This window comes from Struthio camelus, chromosome 2, assembly GCF_040807025.1.
Source record: "Struthio camelus isolate bStrCam1 chromosome 2, bStrCam1.hap1, whole genome shotgun sequence".
NCBI classification, from domain to species: Eukaryota; Metazoa; Chordata; class Aves; order Struthioniformes; family Struthionidae; genus Struthio; species Struthio camelus.
The window spans coordinates 82,809,747-82,832,403 of record NC_090943.1 but is presented as its reverse complement, the minus strand read 5'-3'; the positions used below and the strand labels follow the sequence as shown (position 1 = coordinate 82,832,403).

Genomic DNA, 22,657 nt, shown 5'->3' with positions numbered 1-22,657 from the left:
TCATGCCTTGAGCACCCTCGCTTCAGTGATGCCTACTGCAGATCACACCTCTTCCCTCATCTGCCTTAAACCAGGCAGATCCAACAACAAGCATGGATTGTGAGCAGCACCAATTACACCGCTTCTGACTTTCCTTAGAAACGCAATTAACACGGGCGAGGGGGGGTATTTTGATTTATTTTACACACCAAACTGGCCACCCCCTTCCTCTTCCCAGCGGTGAGTCTGCATTTTCCTTCCTGGCCCGCTCCTTTTTAGGCATCCAAACGGAGTCGGTGCCTAGCCCGGCCCTGCTGCCCCGCCCGGGTGCACCGGCCGGGGGTGCCGTGCGGTCGCCGGGGACGAGAGGGGACGGGAGGGGATGGGAGGGAGGGAGGACGGGCAGCCGCCGCCACCGCCGCCGGCGACCCCGTCCCCCTTAGGACGGCGGCGTACCGAGGGGAAACACCGACCGAGGAGGCGGCCTCCATTTTTTAATCCCGGCAGGCTGTCAGCAGGCTCCATCCCCCCCCACCCCTCCCTAGTCTCTCCAAAGCCAAGCCAGACTTTCCAGCTCGGCAGCACAGCCAGGAGCACGCGAACCGCACCAGCCCGGCGCCCGCTGCTGCTGCTCCTCCTTCACGGAGGCAGGGAAATCCCTTAGCGCTTCTTCCCCCCCCCCCCAAAAAAAAAAAAAACCACACACGCCTCCTTCTTCCCTTCGCGCTATAAATACCCGTTTTGAACGCTTCCCTCTCCCACCCCCGTCCTCGATCGCCACCGGCAACGCGGCCCCGGCGCGGCGTGACGGGCCGCGCGTTGCCTTTTATAGCAGTGTCATCTCGCAACCCGCTGGGAAGCCCCGGCCGGCGCCGCGGCCCAGCTCCCCCTGCCCCGCTCACGCGAGGGACGGCCTCTGCCTCCCGCCCTCGGCGGGCCAGGGCCGCACCTCCCTCTCCCCCCCCCGGTTTTAGAGACACCCCGCCTGCCCCAAGCGCCGCCGTACGACACCCGCGGCGGCCGTTAACGCGCCCGCCAGCAGGGGCCCGCCCCGCCCGCAGCCGTTAACGCACCTGCCAGCGGGGGCCCGCCCCCCCACCCCACCCCCGCGCGCGGCCGTTAACGCCTCGCCTCTCCCAGCGCGACGCCCGCGAGCTGCCGGGCCCAAGGCGAAGGGGCGCTGCCCCCCCCCCCGGGCCCCTCCGTGCAGCGGCAGCGCTCGGGGCAGACGGACACAGCCGAGGCCGCTCAGGGGCGCCCGCCCGCCCGCCCGCTCCGGGCAGCCGCCGCCGGCCAGGGGAGGGAAGGCAGACATCCCCCCCCACCCCAGCCTCCCGTCCCCGGGGCCACCTGACAAAGCCGGCTGCCCTCTCTCGGGGGAGGGAGGTGTCGCCTCGCCACCGCCTCCAGCCCGGGCCTGGCCGCGGCCCCTTTCCCCCTCCCCGGGGAAGGGGCCGCACTCACCGGATCGGAAAAACGCCGCTATGTCCGCCGAGTCCTTGGCCGCCTCCTCGGCCCCTTCCCCCGCGCCGCTGCCGGCCGTGGTGGCGGCGGCGCTGGAGGCGGCGGTGGCGGCGGCGCTGCTCATGGCTGCTGCGTGCGGAGGCGGAGGGCGAGACCCCCAAGCAGCGCCCCCACCGCGCCGCCCCGCTCACGGCTCCTCCGCGGCCGGCGGCGCGGGCCGGGCGCACCGGGCTCTGCTCCGCGGGGGGCGGCTTCACCTCCTTCGGGCGGGGGCGGCGGCTGGCGGCCGCGGCGAGCGCAGGGACATGGAGGTATGCGCGGAATGGCAGCCCCGGGAGCGCCCCCCCGCAGCCACCTAGGCGGCGGCGGCGGCGGCGTGCGCAGGCACCGCGGCAGCGCCTGCGGGCGGGCGGCAGCCGGGGCGCAGACAATCGCAGCAGCAGCAGGACGACGACGGCATGGGGAGGGCCGGCGAGCGGCGCGGCGCGGAGCCGGCGGGAGGCGAGAGCAGGGACGCCTGCAGCCTTCTTCCGAGAGAGCGAGCTGGAGGAGCGGCAGCTGCGCTAGGCGCGGCGGCGCTGGTGGCCGCAGCAACCGCCGTCCTCCATCTTGCCCGGGAAGAGAGTGGGAAGGGGATAGCGGGGAAAGGAAGCGAGGCCCCGCCCGAGGAACCGGGGGGGAGGCGGGGGGAGCTCGGGCGTCTCCGGCTGCGTCCGGCGCTGCTCGGGAGGGGGCGGTGCAGCGCGTCAGCCCTCCCGCCGAGCCCGCTTCCCATTGGCTGGGCGCGGCCGAAGGTGAGGGGCGCGGCCGAGGGGGCGGGGCGCAGAGCCGGCGGGGGCGGGGGCGTGGCCGGCTGCTGCCCGGCGCCCACCGGGGGCGCGACCGCGCCGTGGGGGTTTTTTATTTATTTACTCTTTGTTTTTATCTCGCGCCGCTCCTGCACGGCAGCCGAGCTGTGAAAATGAGGTTGTGAGGAGGTCGAGCTCGTCGAGTACTTTAAAGGCGTTGAAGCAATCCATTACCTCGCTGTCGGTACTGTAACTACGTATTTATTTATTGATTTTTGCTCAGTGATCTTAGGGCAGCTCTGAGGAGTTCTGTATCGCGGCCCGGTCCAGGGAACGCAACGGGAGCGGGCAGCTCGTGACGGCCAGCTCAGTCAGGTGCTGGGGCTGCGCTTGGTGGGGGCGCGCCCCCGCGCAGCCCCCTTAGACTGCCGGAATAAGGCGGAGGGCCGGTAAGGTGGAAGAGAGGCAGGTGGGGAAGGCAGTTTAGCAGTTGCACAGACTGATAAAACTGAGTAACAGAGCTCAAATGCTGGTGTCAGAAACGTAGCTTGTTAGCACACTTGCAAAGCAGAAGCGTAGCTCCAAGAATTAACCTCCTGAACCTTTGATAAGTCTTAAAAGCAAAGGTAACTTCAAGAGAAATGTGGTATTGCATTAATTTATCACAGTTGGGCGACGCAGACGTCCTTTTCCCAAGGTTGGTGTTTAGCTCAAGTCGTACAGCTTGATGAAAAAGCTTTTGTGCAACTACCCTTGCCCTAATTTCTCTTATAGAGGAGAGATTAGTTTTGACTGAAAAGAAGTTTGAAAAACGTCTTTCTTTGAGGCAGTGGGCCTGGGAGAGAGTCCCAAATTGGCACCCTGCTGGCAGAAGTGGTTGCAGGGTGAATTCCTTTCTGGCTGGCCTAGCAGCATCCAGTGAGCAAAAAAACAACTGGAACAAATGCCGCTGTTCCTCAGCGAGCAATAAGTTGACCTGGAAGTAGGAGTAGGATGTTGTACATCAACACAGAAGAAACTGCAGGACAATATGAAAGAATGGGGTAAGTTAAGGATACTAGCTAATGTAATTAGTAAAGAAAAAGTAATCTCCTGGAATCTCAACAAACTGAGCTGTCAGAGGCTGCAGAGCAAGGAGTGCTTGAGATGATTTGTTTCAGAATTTGAATTAGGTACAGCAGTGGAAATTAAGTAGTAATGATTGTAGAAACAGGAGCAAGATCAATAGTGTGAAGTTCACTGTCATTTGAGGCCGATTGTGCCAATGTTAGCTTTGGGAGACTGTTCTGTACCTTAGCTATTGAAGATAAGATAGTGACCATTTGTTTCCACCAAGTTGCTCACCCTGCATACGGTACAGTTTGCCAGTGGGTGCTAAAAAGCCAAGGTTCATTTAAACAATTTTGAAGGCTATATGACTGAAATTTTGTCCCTTCTCATATTTCCTTCATCTGCAGGAGATACTGGTTTTGTCTTTCATGAACACGCAGGAACCATGAATCATGTCCCCCACTAACAGACCCTCTCACCACTGTGAAACTGAAAGAATCTGAAGTGATTTCCACCTCATAGGATTTAGTTCTGTCCTTTGGCTGAGACTGATCAGCCGCAAGTTATTTACCTGTGGCAAAGATGATCCTTACGGACTTTCAGCAACCAAATATTGCTCATATCCTTTGCAATGTTCAAAAGGATTATAGCAATACAGTTGTGTGCGCTCTAAGGTTGATGATCCAACATTTGTTGAAGGATAGGTTACAGGAAATACATTAAGACAGAAACATCACATTATGACCAATTACTTAATGCATTGTAACAAAATAAGGATTTCCTTCACAGATATCCACCTTAGATCTCAGATACCGGGTTTAACATTTAAATTTTAGGGAATCAAGTTTCTTAGTCCATTTCTTCTTGATCATTTCAGGCTTGAAACGCAACAAAAAAAGCCAAGATATGAATTGTCTGTGTGCAGAACGCTGCATATTGAAAACTGAAAAAAAGTTCAATTGAAAAGTTGTGTAAGCTTGCCTACTTTTGCAACCTGGCATTAGGGAGCGGTCATACTCTTCAACTTCCACTTTACTTGTCTGAATGTTTGTCAACGTGCAAATGGTTTTGCACCAATTGCAATGGTAAATGCAGGAAAGGAAAGAATATTCTTCTTCATATAAAAGATATTTTAAGGGTGCTGAGACCTGCTAAACATCAGTGCTGCCAAGGCTGAGCTTCAAATTACAAGTGTCTTTAAATTGCACAGAAGGATTTTTAAAAAACAAAGATGTTGAAATCATGCTTAATTTAGATAGCTACTCAAAATATATATAAACATTTTACTTTGTATAAGCAGATTGTTCAATGAGATTTAAGCCTGAGAAAAAGAAATGCCCTAAGTGTTTTATCCTTTGAACGGTCTTTATTTTTCCTTGTATTTTGTCTTAGTCAGGTTGAATGGTTGCTCTAAAATCAGTATATCATCGCACAGACATCCTTGTTGCTGGTGAAGAGGTCTCTTGTGAGGGAAGAAGCTTGCGCAGTGCCTGGCTCTCTGTATCCAGGTTGGAAAGTGTCATGGGTCACATCATCTTTCATCCCTAAAGTAACATGCAAGTTGGATATTGCTCAAGTTCTTTTCCTGCACCATTTGCAGTCCACTTGGTGAAGCGAAAAAAAAAAAATTGCCCCATTTCTGTAAGATATTAAAGAAAACAGGGCAACAATTTCATTTAAAATCACTGATATTTATGAGTTTTCAGAAGAAGTAACCTAGAAACTCATTAGTGTGGGCAAGCTATCAGGCACAGGATGATACTGACCTTCGTGGTCAGTCAGAGTCGTCTCCCTGCTCTGAACAAGAAAACCCTTCAGTTGTGAAAAAAATGTGTTTTTACTATAGAGTTCATTTCTCATACTTGTTCCCATGCTTGACTGTTTTATTTCACAAACAAAACCTTAGAACATGAAAGATAGTGTGGGGACAAGACTTTCACATGGACAGCTCTTTAATGAAAAAGGTATGTGGACTTCCCTTCAATGTAGCCAGCCTACAAGAACTGTTTCTTACAAATGTTATTTTTCTGCAGCAGGCTTTCAGGGGATTTCAAATGAATCTATAAAACAGGGCAGAAGCACTTGTAGAAGCCAGTAGAGAAGGCCAGAGCAGCTGCTACTGTGCTTTTTAGATGACAAGGCTTCTTTTAAGATTGCAGCAGTTAAGAAAAGCAACCCAAGTTATTAATGCGTACCACCTCCCAGTTGCTATCAGATTCTAATCTAAATAGTGCTGGTGTTATAGCAACATTTGTCAATTTCAAATTATTCTCACTTCTCCAAGTACAAGATATCTCTCTTATCTGTAGAGTAACACTGAGGCATTTTCCAAGTTATCGTTATTGTCTTCCCCTTTTTTGCAGAAACATCCATGTCTTTTTGAAAATGCACTGTAGTTGTCTTCCACAGTACTATGTCTGCATGCTCCATTTCCCTATGCTATCGAATCAGGTTCCCATCTCATTATGTGGTGAGTTCCATCAGCTTTTGAAACTTCTGCCTTTGCCTCTTCATTAGTTTTTCTACTGTTTGAGTAGCAGTTAAATGTTTAGTAGCTGATAGCAGATGGTGTGAACTACCTCTCACATATGTAAAATATTGCCAGTGACCTTGAAAATATTTTCCACCTGCTTCCACCAGTGAGACCTTTCACATTCTGACATCCCCTTACAAACTTGGAACGGCACCGCTGCCACCCGCCAACACATACATTTCACAGATAACTCCTGCTAAGCACCTGCAAGGAGAAGTTCAGTACAATTAAGTCAAAAACTGCATACGGTCAGTGTTTGATGGTCACTACAACTAAAGCTTTCCTGCTCATATGCTCATGGTTGTCAAGTCTTAAGCAAAGAACCACGGAGTTTTTTAATAAGCTGCAGACCACCTTGTGTGTTTTTGCATGTCATTTACTGAAAATGTTAACCCTCCTGATTTTATTTATAACTGAACCACAGTTTTTCTAATTCTCACCATTTCAGAGATGTGCTAGCTCTATAAAAATCCCGCTCCCACTTCTGCTGCATGGCATGTACTGGCTTGTCAATGTCAAGGATACTTCTATTATATGTAGAAATTACATCAACCATCTGATGTTTTGTAGACTACTGGTGGCTTATAAGCCATCTGTTGACTAACCTCAGCCTAATAAAGTGTTTATTTTTCTTTTTACAGTTAGATAATCCTAATTCTATGTTATTGTGCAATTATTACCATTTGAACCTCAGCTGCATCTCAGACAAGTTACTCCGTTGTCTTCTCTATTCAAATTTTTGGTAATGCTTGTTCTTTCTGCAAGGGAGTATGCATACACCTAAATGGACACACACTCGCACACACTTCAGGTTTCCCACCACTAGCATTAACATTTAGGCCATACTTAACTGTCAAAGGGTATGTTCCTATTTGCCCAAGATTTTCTGGGCAGAAATGCATTCAGTGCTTCAAAGACTTTCCAAAATAATTGGACTTACTGTGCCTGTTTAAAAACAACGTGCATATTCATTATGAGATCACAGCCTAGATGGGTCATGTCCAGAAATCCCAACAGTAGGATAATGCAGGCTAAAGACTCCCCTTTAAAAAGAGTTGATTTGCTCCCCTTTTTTAATAAGCTGCTCTCAGGGTGGTATGACCTCTTGTCCTGCTTGTAAAGCAATTTTCCTTTAGACATTCTGCATCATGCTCCTCTTTTCACATATAGATCAACAGGTAAAATTACATACTCCTGATCATTTAATATTTGTTGACCACTGTTTTCATCCTTGAAGTTTCAAAGACTTTTGATTAGGGCATGCTGCTAGGTAATTAAAGACCTTTTTTTCCTTCTTCTGGTAAAAGAGAACAGCCACGCTGCTTGTGCTCATCTTAAAGATGTCTTGTGAGTCTTTCTTTAGCTTTAAGAGCATTTTAGGGAAAAAACTCAAAGGCCAATTCAGCATTGTTCTCTTTGTATTGAAATTTGCCTTCTAGTCTCTCACATGTTAAACCTTACAAGAAAAAACATTCTATCTCAGTCTTCATAAGTTTGAGTTACAAAATTGGGCTCCAGTGATCTGAACCAATTGAAACAACCAAGAGTTAGCATGGCTGACTTTAAAGCCAAGGATGTAACATTCTTGTTGCTTAAATTTCAGAAAGCATCAGGAGATGTATATATTTTCTTCTCAGACTTCCAGAATCTCACCTTCCTAGTGCTGGCTTTTTAAACTAACTGATTGAACTGTGCAACCTACTTAGTGGCTTGTGTCATTATCATTTTCATTCTTCTGAATGTACTATACTGTTGAAAGACTCTATGTACAAAGTATACAAAGCCCTAAAGGAAAGCTTCTACATCAAGCCTGACATCCTCTATAGATCTTCCATTGCTTACTCCTGTTCAGGAGATTTTATAATCAGCAGAATAAAAGATTGCCTACAACAAGATGGGCCCCATCAAGTTTATGTTACCAACACTATGAATGATATGTGTGTATGTCATTACTCCTGAACAATATTGCAACATCATGACATTTTATGCATTCAGAAGCATCAGTGTTATCTTATTTGATCATGATATTGTATAGACAGCTTGTGTCAGAACAACCTCTGCTCTACATGCCTAAAAGCACTAGTAGGTCCACATAAAAGGTATACTGTACTTATCTTTAACTATAGACCTCTGCTTTGTATCATGGTGATGGAAGCTCAAAAAAACAGGCCACTGGTTAAGCTAAGCTATCAGGCTAATGGTAGGCAAGAGATCAGCAGACAGCCTTACACTATATCACTTATTTATACCAAGCATTTTGACACACCCCACAGCAAGCACATCTATGAGAAAACCAGTCACTTGGTATCAAGGCAGTATTAAGTCCAGCTGACAACTATCCTTCTGCTATAACAGTAATAGTTTGTTAATTGTACTGGCTTGCTTATAATGAAGGTAGTGTATGGGAATAGCCATAGAGTAGCACACAAGAGCTATGCATAAGGTGATAGAATTTAATTTATGAACTTGGACAAAATGAAAAGTCAATCAAAAGTGAAGCTTAACACAGTAGGCCTCCTGCTTCAAGCGTTATCTCCCAGAAAAGGGCATTCAAACCACTTCTGGTGCTTATTTTCTTATATTTCACATAACTTCATCAGCATGCTGGTTTAGAGTTGCCCAGATTGGAGACCATTTTGGATGTCTATGTCTGTACCGTTTCTGTCAATCAGTATCTTGTAACAGGAACTGAGCTAATCTGATTAATATTTATGCAACACACATACCAAAAATGCATAGTTCCTATTCTATACACAGAATGGAATTGCAGTTTGAGTCATTTAAAAACTGACATTTTTTTGAAATATTCACAGTACTTTTGCACTTTCTAGTTTTTTGCTAGTTTGCATAGCTAATAAGTACATTGTTTTTATATAGTCTTCAAAAGTTGATGGTTTCCCCAAGAATACACTTCGTGCCTGCTGATTTTACTGCTTTGACAGGTCAGTGTGAGTACTGGGTTATCAGTCAGGTAATATTTACAATCGGACCTTAAGGTACTCCAGATCCATTTGTGTGAAAGTCCAATAAAGAGCCGCTTTCAAGACATAGAGGGTTTTCAGGCAGAGTAGCAATAAAGACTGATCTGCTGCAGTGGGTCAGGCGTTGTTAGCTAGGTTGCATGAATACTCAAAACAGATCTCTCAGATCTGTTTCCTTAGGAGAAAATGGATTTGCTCAGAAAATGGCTTTCCAAATTCCCAAGGAGACTGCTTAAGACACATGGCATGGTTTCTCCTCTCCTCGCAACCCTTTTGCAAAGTCACATTTTGCAATTTTATGATTTATCCCTTCCCTCAGTTTTATCAAATCACTTATCCAAGCAGTGACCGTCTTTGTCTTCAGATCCGTCATTTTAGCGTATCCTATGTTTTCTGCAGATGCTTCACTCTTGCCTGTGTTCTGTATACGTAGTATGTGATGTGTTCAGATCATAAGTTAATGGTTTTGTTTAGGGAGGTCAACTTCTAGGTGAGAATTTATCGTCCCTTAGCACCAGCTGGCCAACACTGTCATCCTTGCTGATTGTCCTATTGGCTAGACAGTAGCTGCAGATATTATTCTTGACATTGTTTGGTCTTAATGAAATCTGTGAGGGTGCACAGCCATGAATTTCAAACCTTGCCCTCTCCCAGGAGCTGCTGCAATGGGAAAGAACTGACCAACATATAACAAAGTTTCCTAGTGTTTCCTTTACTCATAATCAGAAAGTCGAATTCCTTGCCACGCCTGGGAAGCCACTTGGCTTTCAGCAGCAAAAACACAGCAGCTGCAGCAATGTCCTGTGGATAGAGGACAGTAAACAAATTGTTTTTAGGCTTTTTTTGTCCCCTCCATTTTTTCAGTTAGAAGACAAGTCCTCTGTTATTTTCCTTCATCTTTCTTGATATATCCCCTTTTCCCCACTGTATCACAGTAAGCTAATTGAGCAAAATGCAACTGTTTGCCAGCATTTTGCTCCTCAAATGCATGCTTTCTTCTCTTTTCTATTTAGCAGTTACACGGGCAGTCGCAGTTTTCTATTTTTAATTGAACAGGCTACTTGCTGTGGAACCCCTGGGCACATCAAAGGTAAATTGTTGATATTCATCCTGAAAGGTATCCAGCATATACCACTGTTGGCATGTTAACTCCAGGTAGAGCCAGTTGCTTCTCAAGACGTTTAGCAATTGGCAGACCATTCAGAGCCCACAGCACTGTTGGTGTTCCACATTCCCTCCAGGGTCTCAGCTGCTGTTTCTAAAGACGGACATGCAGAAGGGCTTCAGCTCCAAGGCTTTCTAGTCCTTAGCCCCTTTGCCAATACTGTACACTAGACTGAAGAACAGTATCTGTGTATGCCTTTCATTCTGTCATGGGTACATGAAACGGTTACATATCCCATGCTTAGCATGGCTTACGCTGTATCTCTACCTGCTTAGTTCTTATGGAGGAAGAGCAGACAAAGTAGGGCAGGAGCTGTGTTCAGATGGCAGCACTCCCAGGAAATACCCGTAAACTTCTGGGCCTAGGCATACCATAGGACATAAGGACATAAGATGTGTTTGCATTTTGCTAAAATGATTCTACCCCTTGGCACAGATTAACAACTCATAATGAACCTTTTACAGATAGAAGGCTACATCCAGTTTTTCCAGTTGTCATTGTTATTAGCCTTCATTTTTCACCAGTTTTCTCTTTCATATCAATAATAGGGAAAGCATAACTTTCTAGCAGTAAATCTCTAAAAAAATACAGCAACCAGATCAGGAGTAAGTGGGATGCCATACCGATAATTCAGTTAATTTACTAAGTATATGTTTTTACTGAAGCACTAAAATTTAAATTACCAGTGCTCCTTAGTGAAAGATTGCATATTTGGTCTCCAGAAGAATTACCTGAAATTTTGCTATTCGAATCATGTACTTGAATTTCTTTCTTGTTAACTACTTACATCTAGCAGAAATATTTCCTGCATGAGACCTACCAGCTATATTGGCCCAGGTTTCCCCTAGACTTAGACACTTGTCCAGTAGGTGTAGGCAGTTACACAACAAAAGCTGGGCCTTTACGAAGTCATCTTCCATAGGAACTATATCAGCCCATGTGAAGACTTGTTATTGTGTCATGCACTGAAGATTAGGACCAAATTTTGTCCTCTAGCCAAATACCGAATTTTAGCCTCTTCAACACACTTCAGAGATTGCATGACAAATAACTATGTCTTTATAAAAGCATCTTTTCTATGCTTGGGTATTTCAGCTAGCTTCAAGCTCCATGCGCTCGTGTAAAGCACTCTTTTACATAGGCTTCGATTGCTGGGTTCAGCCATGAATCAATACCACTGCTCACTGCTATCACAGTATAATTGCATCCCCTTCCTCAAGGAAGTAGCAATTATTTGGGCATTGGATTAACTCTTGTTTACCCTACATCATTTTAACATTTACATTCATATCATTCTTAACATGTATAGAATTCTCAGTTTACATCACCTGTTGCTACACCTTTTCAGTCAAACTGCAGAGCTAATTAAAGTTTCCAGGTTTGACTGATAACCTTTACAAATTTTAAAAGAAGATCTTTAATTCCTTATTTCGAATCCTTTTCCTCTTCCCATCAATTTTTTTTCCATTTTTCTTTTTATCTTGGAAAAATTTGCTGTATTGTTATGCAACAGGAGAGATGTTCATCCAATCAGCAGTTTGGGGATGATACCAGTTTTCTTGCAGTTTTAGTTCACCTAAAAGTAATAATTTCTGATTTAACTGATTGTCCTTTTTAGTAGGCATAAATATTAAAAGCCTTGCATAGGTCTGACAAAGCTAGCTTACCACAAAATATATTTTCTTTCTTATGAGTGAAGATAATGCTAGGCTGTAAGAAGCTAGGATTGCAAGACTGGTAGGAAAAGATCCACTGCGATGCTATTTCACTGGTAAGTATCACTGGTAAGATTAACGAGAGCCTAGACTAACTTGAATGCTAAAATCACAATACAAAGTACTTTAGTTACCTTATTCGCTAATTCCTTTTTTTTTTTAAATCTATTGGCTTACCTTGTGTCATATTTCACAACATGCAAGGGTGTAAGCATGCGGCTTTATCCTTCTGAGATGAAAAACATTTGTATTCCAGTCATTGCACAACATACTAACATCAGTTATAAGAATACTCACAAACTCTTAAATTATATGCATCACTGTGGGTTTCATTCTTCACTGTTACATCTTTTGCTGTATTTGACAAATGTAATTACTATTTAACACAGACTTTCTGTTTTAAATCTGTTATATATATAAACATTCAAAGACGAAAATATGTATCCTAACTTTTCAAGAAATTTGATGGGCTTAAAGTTTTCCCTAAATCCTTCACATAGTAACAAGTACAGCAATGAAGAACTTAAAATAATTTTCTATGTTTAATAATAAAAACAAACCTTTGTATACCAGGTGTTTTACAGAAATGTGTTCCTTATTTTTTTACTAAAGTGAGAGTAATCAAGTCTTTGCTCCTTTATGCCATTTCTTTTATACCAGATTTAAGCCATCATTTCTCTCCAACTGTGATTGCTTTGGCAGGATTAAAGTCTAGTTTCCTCCTTTTTCATGCATAATGAAATAAATTAACTCCTTCATCATTCATTCATGAGGCACATTCATTCCTTGTTACATATTTAGAAACGTTATTGTTTCCCATTGATTCATCAGACATATTTTTATTTCTAAATAATATTCTGAAAATAGTTATATCCTATTAATATTTTCATGTATCTAAGATTATTAATATTGCCACATATCTAAGATTTTTAGATTATTTTAAACTAGCTAATGAACTAATCCGGGGAAAAGTGAATATTGAAAAAATTCCAAATAGTAACATTTCTCTTCATATTGAGGTTTTGTGAACAAAGCTGGTTAAAATACTATGAACAAACAAACCAAAACAAAACTACCCGCAGAAGTGTTACCAGTGGAGGTAGTATGGTGGCAGCTGAAGCTGGAGACCAGAAGTGGAGCTGCAGAACTGTTTCAGAAGGCTGTCAGCAGTCTTTTCATAGCAAACTTAGTGACTGAGTTGAATAATTGAGTGGGGAAGGAGGCAGGGAGAAAGAAAAGTTTTCTATGCCAGGATAAGCATAAAACTAACTGCTATTCATGCTTTCCATAAAATGAACAGTTACAAATGACAGACTGACTTTCATATAAAGTTGTAAGTGGTATGACTACAATGGAAGATTTCTTCTCTATCTGCTAAACACAATTCGTATGTCTTAATGAGTGAAGATACTATCCTGTTTCAGAGAGTAACAAATACCAAATCTTGCAGAAGAAGAAATGAATAGTTTTATCAATACTGAAAATTTCTTTCTGGCTTTCTATTGCTGTCATAAATCCTAAAACACAAGGATCACTAGCATATATATGCATTGTGATATTGTACCTGTAGGTGATAGTTAGGAAGTTAATTGGAAAACTAAGTAGGGAAAGGTGGTATCTTCTGTTAGATGAGCTGGTATAACTGGAAAAGCCAGATAAGGTTTTAGACACACATGTTCTTCAAATCAGATGAAATAGTCCTGTATGCCTACACCTTTTTTTTCCCCAGCAATATTAGTTGGTTTAAAAAACTTTCAAGCAACTAGAAATTTTGTTTAATCTATATCCTTAGAACATACAAAAATGCTATTTTGAAATGTTATTAGCTTCACAAATTGTTTCTTTTGATCAGTTTTGAATATACTGATTTTTAACTAAATAGATGCTTCTTTTCCCTTTTGCATTAGAAAAAACAGAAGTATGAGTTGCTCTAAATCTCTCCATTCTGCTTATTGAATTATGCTTCTTTGTTTATTAAACGGTCTTAATCTTTTACATGTATTCTCGTGTGTATGGGTTTCATGCTTAAAATATTTTGTTCATTTTCTCTGGGCTCTGTTGCTCCTTTTTTTTTTTTTTTTCAGATGGCATACTAAAAACTGAACATGTTTCACAATTCATCTCAAGCTGAGGGTTTCCTGTGTATTTATGTAATAGTCATATAAGTTAAAGTACCAGTATTATATAAATTGGTGATGTAATCTTACTTTAGTCTAAACTGAGTTATGGTCAATCTGCCTAAAAAGATCATGTAGCATAAATACCTTAATAGTATCCTTATCTTATACTTGCACAAAAATGACGATTTATTACATTAAGCTTGGTGGAGGGATAAAGGTTTCTACAGTTTCATAAGTTGATATTTTTCAGTTCTGATATGATAATACTGACAAAATAAAAAAGCTTAGAAATACCAAATTTAAAAAAAAATAGAGATTGTTAAAATTATTAGAAGCATGAACATAATTCCATAAACATGAAATTTAGGAAAAGGTTAGGCAAAAAAGTATGAGAAGTGAAATAGGTTTAGTTCTTCCTGCCTCGAGGTAGTGTTCTAAACTGGATGGTAACTTTCAGGCCCATAATTTTACAGAGTGAGATGCTTCTTTAAAATGTTTAGGCCTCCCTGCACTTCCACTAATCTAAGTAATTTATGAATAATTACATTTTACTAGTTGCCCTCTTTCAAATAAAAATGAGCAGATAATGTTCATTATAGTATAGCGCCTTTCTTTCTTCATATCAAATTCCAACACAAAGGAAGTTGAACCATGGCTCCTATTACACGTTCTTGTCTCTTTCTCTGCTTACCTTTTTCCGATTGTCCTTTACGGTGTGACTTGTTTCTTTATCTAAGCATTTTTTCACATGGAAAATAATACTGCATGCATTAACATGTCAGTTTAAACTGTTACTTTTATATGAATTTATATGATTCCTTTTGTAAAAAAGGAGTATTTTCTTCATTTTATCCTATATTGCTTTGAAAGGAGTTTTAACCAAAGCAAAAAGGCTTCTTTTATTCTAGAACAGTCATTGCCATATAAAGATTGATACTATTTTATTGTTGATTTAACAATATCACTGTAAAATGTACAGTGATATAACTGTTCCTATAGAAACAGTCAAATATTCCAACATAGACAGGACATTTCTGTGTAATATGATTATTTAGATCAGCAAGTTAGATATACATGAGAACTAAAAAGTGAAATTCTTACCTTCTGGTGTATGACTGTATCTATTTTCATGAATTTTGAATAAATAAATATCTCAGACCATTGTGGATGTATTTCTCTGTTACAAATAAAAAGCCTCTAGATTCCTTATGAGAAACAATAAGACTCCTACAAGATGTTAAAATTAAGCTTTGAAAAATCAAGCTTCAGCCATACACAAACCTTGATAGCGTACATTTACGTGCTTTCTAAGTCCATAAGTAATTTTAATGCTCTTCTAGATTTGTTCCACTCTCTGCTATGCTGTTTATTTTTCTGTATTATTGTTAGAATAATCAGGGACAGGCTGTTTTCTATCAATTGGACATGTGCCATTGGACAAAATTACCTCTGCCTAAGTCCTTTGATGCAAGAAACCTTCCAAGTTGGATGCACGCTTCCCAGCCAAAAATCTGTCTGTGTGAATCATGTATCTTTGTCCTCGAGTCCAAGACTTTTCAATCTTTTTAAAGTGAAGGACCATCTTTCCCTTTTCACCTATGAAGATACCATACTTATCTTCACTTACTTACAAACAAATTAAATTAGCTTGAACTTCAAATGTCAGTTTTGTACTTCTTTTTTGTCCCATTTTCTTGTCCACTTGCCAGGGAATGTATGTATAGACTGCTTAGGTTTTTGGGAGAGTTGTTGCATTTTTTTTTCAGACTGCCTTCTGATGCCTTGTGATCTGCTCACTGCTGTTTAAGACCACAAATCTGCAGGGAATCTTTTCATTGGTAGAGAAAAGAAGCTGAGAATGGCTCTGTGAGTTGTGTGCGGTCAAGGAGCTGAGACAACAGGTCAAGAGCCATCAGAGTGCCTTCATGGATGACTTTATCTTTTTCTAATGAGCTGTCATATTTGAGAGCAGGCCCAAAAAATGTCTAAAGAGGTCCAGAAATAATCTGTCCTGAAGCAACAATGTATGTGATTGGACTGAAAAGATTTCTTCCTTTTGCTGCCCCTTCTTTAGGTCACAGGAGCACGCTATAAGAGGTGATCTTGCTCATCAGTTACCACTGATATTTGAACAGGTTTTGCATCGCTGAGTTATCAGATGTTAGAATCCACTCCTTGGTGAGTTTTTAACTAATGATATCTGAATTATAATAGAGCTAGATGACATCTGATAAGGCATAGATCAAATGGACACGTAAAAGTGCCAGGCAGAGCCAATTTATACCTGCTAATAAAAGATTCCAGAGATGGATCTTGCACTTTTAGCTATTTTTTATTGACACTATGAGGACCTTTCCTTATAATACATAAATCAATACTTTCTCTTGTTGCCAGAAGAAAGGCTCTGCCAGCTTAAGAATAAAGAATAAGGGCTTCCTAGCATTACTGTTATGTTGGTGTAGTGCCACTAAGCAGCTGATGGCAACAGGGAGCAGCAGGTGCTCAGCCTCTTGCAGCATCAAATGGGAACGCTATGGCAAAGAAGTTCACATTCCCCTCGTGCCGTGAGAGTGCTCTCTCCTAGCAGCTACCAAGCCAACTCGCATTGCGTGGTAAGGACAGTTCCAAAACAAATACCTATCTCCTTTTTCTAGACGCTGTGATTCACGGCAATGCACATCAGGAAATAAAATACAGTGATGCAAAAATGGAAAGTTGGTGTCAAGCCCTAAAATCAATTGGCTTGATAATGGGAATCTGACCAGCTAGGGAAACCCTCTTTCTGCAGATGATCTGTTTCAGGCCTTTTACTAGGCATAGGATGCCTTACATTCCTCACTTGCTCTCCTGTTGTGTTCAGTGCTCAGGCAGGTCAGGATCATGACGTGGCCTAGCCCCTTGTCCTCTACAGGTTCAGGGCTTGCAGGAGGACACTGCCATGTGGCAGCACTCCCACGCAGCTGGAGCACACAACAGAGGACATGGCTGGGCAGATGCTGCCATGATTACAGGAACACTTGAAAGAAACTATGTAACAGGATGAGTGGTACTGCTTCACTTTTTATTAAGAATTAATAGTAGGATGCTCCCATGATTCTTAAGCTCAATGGCTGGACCACAAGTGATGATTTGAATTGAGGATGGTGATGATTCCTTCCTCTCTGATTTGGCTTTGATAGTCCCTTTGAAGTAGAAGAACTGTGAACTTAATTTAAATAACATTACTCCTATCAGTCTTTTGATGAGCTATATCTTTATTAAATTTTTCACCATTTCAGAATTATTTACATACTTCCTGATTTTATAATGAGATCCTGTTTTACTACACAGGGAACCTACTGATGAACATCTGGTACCTTATGAGTTTGATACTCTTATCATGGTATTCAAAATTTTACTCCTGTACAAATTATTCCACTGCACTAGAAATGACTACCATTCTTAATTGACACGCAGTATCTTGTCAGGGAAATGGCAACTGCACAGGATAAAACAAGTAGCAGGATAATTATTAACAAATTCAATAGATGTTTTTGCCTTTTATTAATATGAACATATGGAATATTTTCAAAATAAAAACATGAAAATAAATATGTTTGTGTTTTTACATATTCTCTTCTCAGTTATAATGTTCACTTCTATTCTAATTGCAGCTTGCTCTGTTTCTTTTCTGTAGGAGAATGTCTTCTGCAAAAACATTTCTCTTACTGCTGAGGAAAAAAGTGAAGATTTATTTTCACAGATACTTTGAACAAAAAGAAGATCCAATCTTCACTCAGAAAATAGATTAACATTTTTGAAACTCTGTTAAACTTTGTGAAATGCACACTTACCCTTCCTATTTTCATGGAATGATTTTCTACTGTTGCACTATTTAACATTTCATTGAGAATACCATTCATGGATAGTACTTTCCAGTTTCTGACACATTTTTCTCTTCTCCTCTAGTATTTTGTACTTCTTTGTTTGTAGACAGCATAAGGAAAAAGAGTGAAAAAATTCCAGCTATGCAAACATAAGAAAGATTTTCTTCAAAATTTAGTTTTTAGAATCAGTTCAGGAGATGGAGTCTAACTTGTTGCTCAGAGAAACAAAAAGTCCTAGGAGTTATTTGAATCTGATTTGCAGAGCTCCACCATCCCCTGAGTATATTGCTGGGATTGCACAGAGGGAAATTGCTAGTGTAGGACCAGGGTCTAATACTGGCAAAATTTTGAGGCTTCCAATAGAAGTATATTACACAAGTAATATTTGCTCATAGGAGTGAGAGAATATTACTTGTGCGATGAGCAGCCTACTCAAAATACCCAAGAAAAAGATCTTATTCAGCTGCAGATATACACATGCATTAAAACAAAGATTCTGGGCAACAGCATCAAGGAGTTGTACTTTCCTTTTTTTTTAAGGAAAGACCACATCATACACTACTCGGCTTGCAAATAATTATTTTACTAGCAGACAACATTTGTAACCTTTTATGTCACAGCTTGCCAGCTTGTCCATCCTTCAATTCAGAATATCCTGATACCTGTGATAGTCTGAAAGGTGCCCATTACTAATGAGGTTCTTGGTGGAAATGATGTATTAAATTCACTGTGAAATTTTAAAAATATGCTTTTTTCCATTTTAAATAACAGTCTCTTAAGGAAGAATCTACTCAATAATGCAAAGTATTACAGGAAATCATTATGCAGGGTTAAATCAAACATCAAAGCATCACATCACTACCTTGCTATTAATGTATCTTTTTTATAATCTGTAGAACATGTCTGTGTACAAGAGAAAAGCGATTTATTTGAATCTCTAAGGGGTACAATCATTTAGCCTATGTATGTGATTTATTTTGCTTAGAAATTTCTCTGCTTTTGCTTCTTCCAAAGTAACTACTAATTTACAGTTTCAGTGATAATTTGTGATAAAACATCAATATTTCAAATCATTTTTACCTATTTAAAAATTTGTAATAGCAGGTTCTGTAATTAAAAATGAGGCACTATCTGTAAAACTGTAATGTATTTTAAAATGCAATGCCTTTTAGATTATTTTCCTTCTTTAAACAAAAAAGAAGAGGAAGAACACTTTTTATTTGATAAATCAACTTTACAACAAAATTTCTCCAAAGACCAAATAGAAAATATTTGAGATGGTAGAAGGCAGGATATTAATGTATTGATATCATCTGGATAATAATACACTATGTTCCTGAACTTAGAGGTTTTCAGAAATTTGAGAACTAAAATGACTATGTTTTTTGGGTATCAAAAAGTTATGAAGCACATTTTATGGCTTAAAAGGTGTACTTAAAAGAGGTGACATATATTCACACGCACACACTTGTTACTGTAAAAAAACCCTCCCTCTGCATTGCCCTGGTGAAGCTGCAAAGTGCATCCATGAAGATCCACTCTCTCCCTCAGAAAATTTCCCCTACACAGAGGTAATTGGGCATGTAGGACTCATGTGGCAGCTCCATGCTTCACTATGCAGGAGGTAATGATAATAAAAAAAAAGAAAGACTGCAATATATAAATATCTCAGCTGTCCTCAGATGCCAGAAGAGCCTGTGAGACAGCGGGCAGCTTGAGTTGGTGACTACATTGTTACAACAAATAAGGAGGCATAAAGTTCCTTAAGTCACCTTTGCCCTCTTCTTGCATCCTCAGGCCAAGTACAAGTCCAAATTAGTTGGTGCCACATGTTCACATCAGGGCTGAGTTACTTTTATACTTACCATCTTCCAAAAACATCCCTCTTTTCATTGTTCTCAAGGTTTAACTCAATAATGCAAAAAAAAAACCCAAACAATAAAAGCTACTAAAAAGTCTGGAGCAGGAAGGAAGCTGGCTTACAGCTCCTTGGTTTCCCACGCTGCCAGTGTAATAAGTTGTCATTTTCAACAAGAAGGCTAAAGCTGGCTTAGAATTTCACTTTTTCTTTCTTTCTTTTTTATTTTTATTTTTTTTCAAGTATAATTAAGAATTAATATATGGGTCCTGAAAGCATGAGCCCTCATTATGGGAAGAGGAGGGGACAAAAGACGTTCATTGCTGATGCGCTTATGGTGAGAAGATGCTCCTTTGAAAACATCTTCCATGTTGGATGGCCAGTGAGGCGACAGAGTTAAACATCCATTCTTCATACCCTGGTTACAAAATTTCCTTTAATGTCTGCAAGGACAGGAATCTGGCTTTTTACTTTACAAGAAAACTCACTGGATGTTTTTAAAACTGCCAACAATAACTTCACCGACTTCTTTCATGCTTCCCAGCTCCCTTGCTCTACCTGCCACTTAAGCTTGTGCATGGGAAGGACTTTTATCTCTTTCCTCATGTGTCTTATTCACCCTCATATGGCTGTACTTTCCCTTTGTGCTTTCTATGTGCATTTTGTACTTCAAAAGTACAAAATTGTCTATCTAAGAGTTCAGGTTGCTGTTCTGAAAACCTAAATGGTTTTTAAAAAGATATATGTTGTATTGAAATATATTTTTCTGTAACCTAATTGCATCGATCACTCTGTATACTGTGCCAAGCTTCTGGCAAATTCAAGACAATAGTTGAGGAAACTGCTTAATTATTTTTATACAGCAGACTTTATTTTTAAGTAGATTTTTCTGGGTGTAGGTATGAATGAAATGCATGATAATAAAGAAAACTATTCTGATAGTGCTTGAACCTTTAAGAGCCTTGAATAAATACAGCTTGTACTGTGTTTCTCTTCAACTCTATATTAATATACACAAGCCTGACCTGAGGAAGAATTCTGTAAGAGGATAATTTTTGAGAGAAGTATTTTATCTTCTAGTAATGCAAATACTTAATTGTTCAGAAGACATTTTAACTTACATTTAAAAGGTCAGCAGGTAAATTCATGTTCTTTGTAGTGAAAATACTTATTCCTTTATTCAGCAGAGTTTTATACTATATAGGGAAGCAGTGCCTGCACAGTACTTGAAAGTCAGCACTTTGTTTTACAAAATATTATGTGCCTCTGGGACAGGAAGAAAGCCTGCACAACAGGTTTCTGCACCTTTGCTGACTTGTTCAGACAAATTAACTTGTTATGACCAGTTTTGCTTGGTCTTCCCGAGGGAAGACAAAGTGATGTGGGATGTCATAATGCTGCCTCACTTTTTCCCAGTGACGATCTTTGATTCGCAGTTGTTTCAACAGATTCGTTTTACACTTGCGACCACCACCCCCTCACCCCCACCAATTTCAGCGATTTCACAGACGTTATGTAATGTAAGCCTACCTCCTTGTCCTTGGAGTAGGTACAGTCAAAACAAACAGATTTTCAGATCTTCCTGGCAAAGGATCCTATTGCTCTCACCCACACTGGATGCACGTACATGGTCTCCTGGATGTCTGCAGCCAGACCCATCTGTCAGGATGGCGTGGTGCCCATCCTCAGGCTTGTTCAATACGTTCACTGCAATACAGATACAAAGCAACTATGGGTGCAGGGCAGGCATTCTATACATCATGGCAAACAATATCTATTATACAGGAAACAACACCTCTGGGCTATTAGTAGCACCATATGTTTATTTAGCATATATATGTTATCTGGATACATGTCATGGGATATGTGGATACAAAAGAGACAAGTCAAAATATTTGCACCTGGAAGGATTAAATTATCCTCCCATATATATGTGTGTGTGTGTGTGTGAGTGTGTGTGTGTGTGCGTATACACAGACATACACTCACACACATACACACACACACACACACACTATATATATATATATATATATATATACACACACACACACACACACACACATATGCATACATATATGTGTGTTTGTGTGTGTGGCCTGATTTTTAAAGAGCTGAACATTCTGCAACTCCCTGTTTAGCACCTGATGCACACTCAGAACTGCTGAAAATCAAACCACTTGAAAATAAGACTTGAGAGACACCTAGCATGGTGCTCATTTAGCAAGAAGATTCATACTTCCATAAATATTAGTTATTTTTGATACCACTCTGGATAAGAAAATACCATCTTGATGCAGAGTAAGCAGAGTCAGACAATGCACAGAAGTTTAGGAAACATTGCACTCGCTGGTAGCTGTGAGGCAGAATTGCCTTTAGAATGTCACTTGATAAGTGCAGGGATAGATTCATGTCATCTTTTTCAAGTAATGGACAGTGGGACTTTTGCAAACTTCTCTTTAGAGGTCTGTATAAACTGTTCTCTATGCATTCTCAGTGTGAGGTCTTATGACTTCTTGCTCTGTGTTACAGTGGGTTTAATATTCTTTGAAAATGTGTACTCAGTAACTACAGTGTGCTGGCAGCAGAGCAGCAGGAGGTCTTGCTTACATCCATAGGGCCAAACAAAAGTCTCTTTGTAGAGCCCAGTGCCGTGGGAGTGCGGCAGTTTAAGAATACACTGTTTGTCGTCAGCAATTATCTGGGTGTCCTAACTGAAGATCTGCCACAATACCTACAATCCTGAAACAAAGTACACCTCTGTAATGTTGCTCATTTTTATTGATTCATTATTACACTAAGTTCCCTTAGTATCGATCCAGTCAAGTAGGAGGTTTTATGCACTACTGTGTACAACTGACATGCAAAGGTCCCTAGGCACTGTTAAATGCTAAGACATAAAAGAGCAACAGAGTAAATAAAGACCAACCACATATACCTTTTGGTATATTTATAATTATTCCTGTATAGAATTGTGTGAATTCCCTATTGTTTTAGAGAGTCCTTTCTGAAACACAGAGTTCCCTTTATAGCTTCAGAGTCTGTTACAGACTACTTCTGAATAGAGAAAAAACTATGAATGGTCATTGATACTATTTTCAAAAATTTCTCTTTTTTGACATTCACTTAAAAGAAGAG

At 41.1% G+C, this 22,657-nt stretch overlaps 1 protein-coding gene and 1 long non-coding RNA gene across 5 annotated transcripts in view; one reads left to right on the top strand and one right to left on the bottom strand.

The window, feature by feature from the left end:
• Positions 1 to 1,638, bottom strand: part of TRIO (trio Rho guanine nucleotide exchange factor) — a 263,242-nt gene extending 261,604 nt beyond the window's left edge. Inside the window, exon 1 of one of the 2 annotated variants that reach the window (XM_068931428.1) lies at positions 1,444 to 1,638. In XM_068931428.1, the coding sequence (XP_068787529.1) occupies positions 1,444 to 1,567 (124 nt within the window). In that variant the 5' untranslated portion in view covers positions 1,568 to 1,638. The remainder of the gene's footprint in view (positions 1 to 1,443) is intronic. The other variant, XM_068931431.1, reaches the window with a different exon arrangement.
• Positions 1,639 to 1,651: 13 nt separating this feature from the next.
• On the top strand, positions 1,652 to 20,460 carry LOC104150496 (uncharacterized). Of its 3 annotated transcripts, XR_011138970.1 has the most exons (7): positions 1,652 to 1,754; positions 2,392 to 2,475; positions 5,645 to 5,751; positions 11,660 to 11,731; positions 15,870 to 15,973; positions 16,190 to 16,407; positions 17,472 to 20,460. It is a non-coding gene; the product is annotated as an uncharacterized lncRNA (long non-coding RNA). The 3 variants fall into 3 exon arrangements; XR_695617.2 differs by lacking the exon at positions 1,652 to 1,754 and having other exon boundaries at positions 2,283 to 2,475; XR_695618.2 differs by lacking the exons at positions 1,652 to 1,754; positions 16,190 to 16,407 and having other exon boundaries at positions 2,283 to 2,475.
• The last annotated feature ends 2,197 nt before the right edge of the window (positions 20,461 to 22,657 follow it).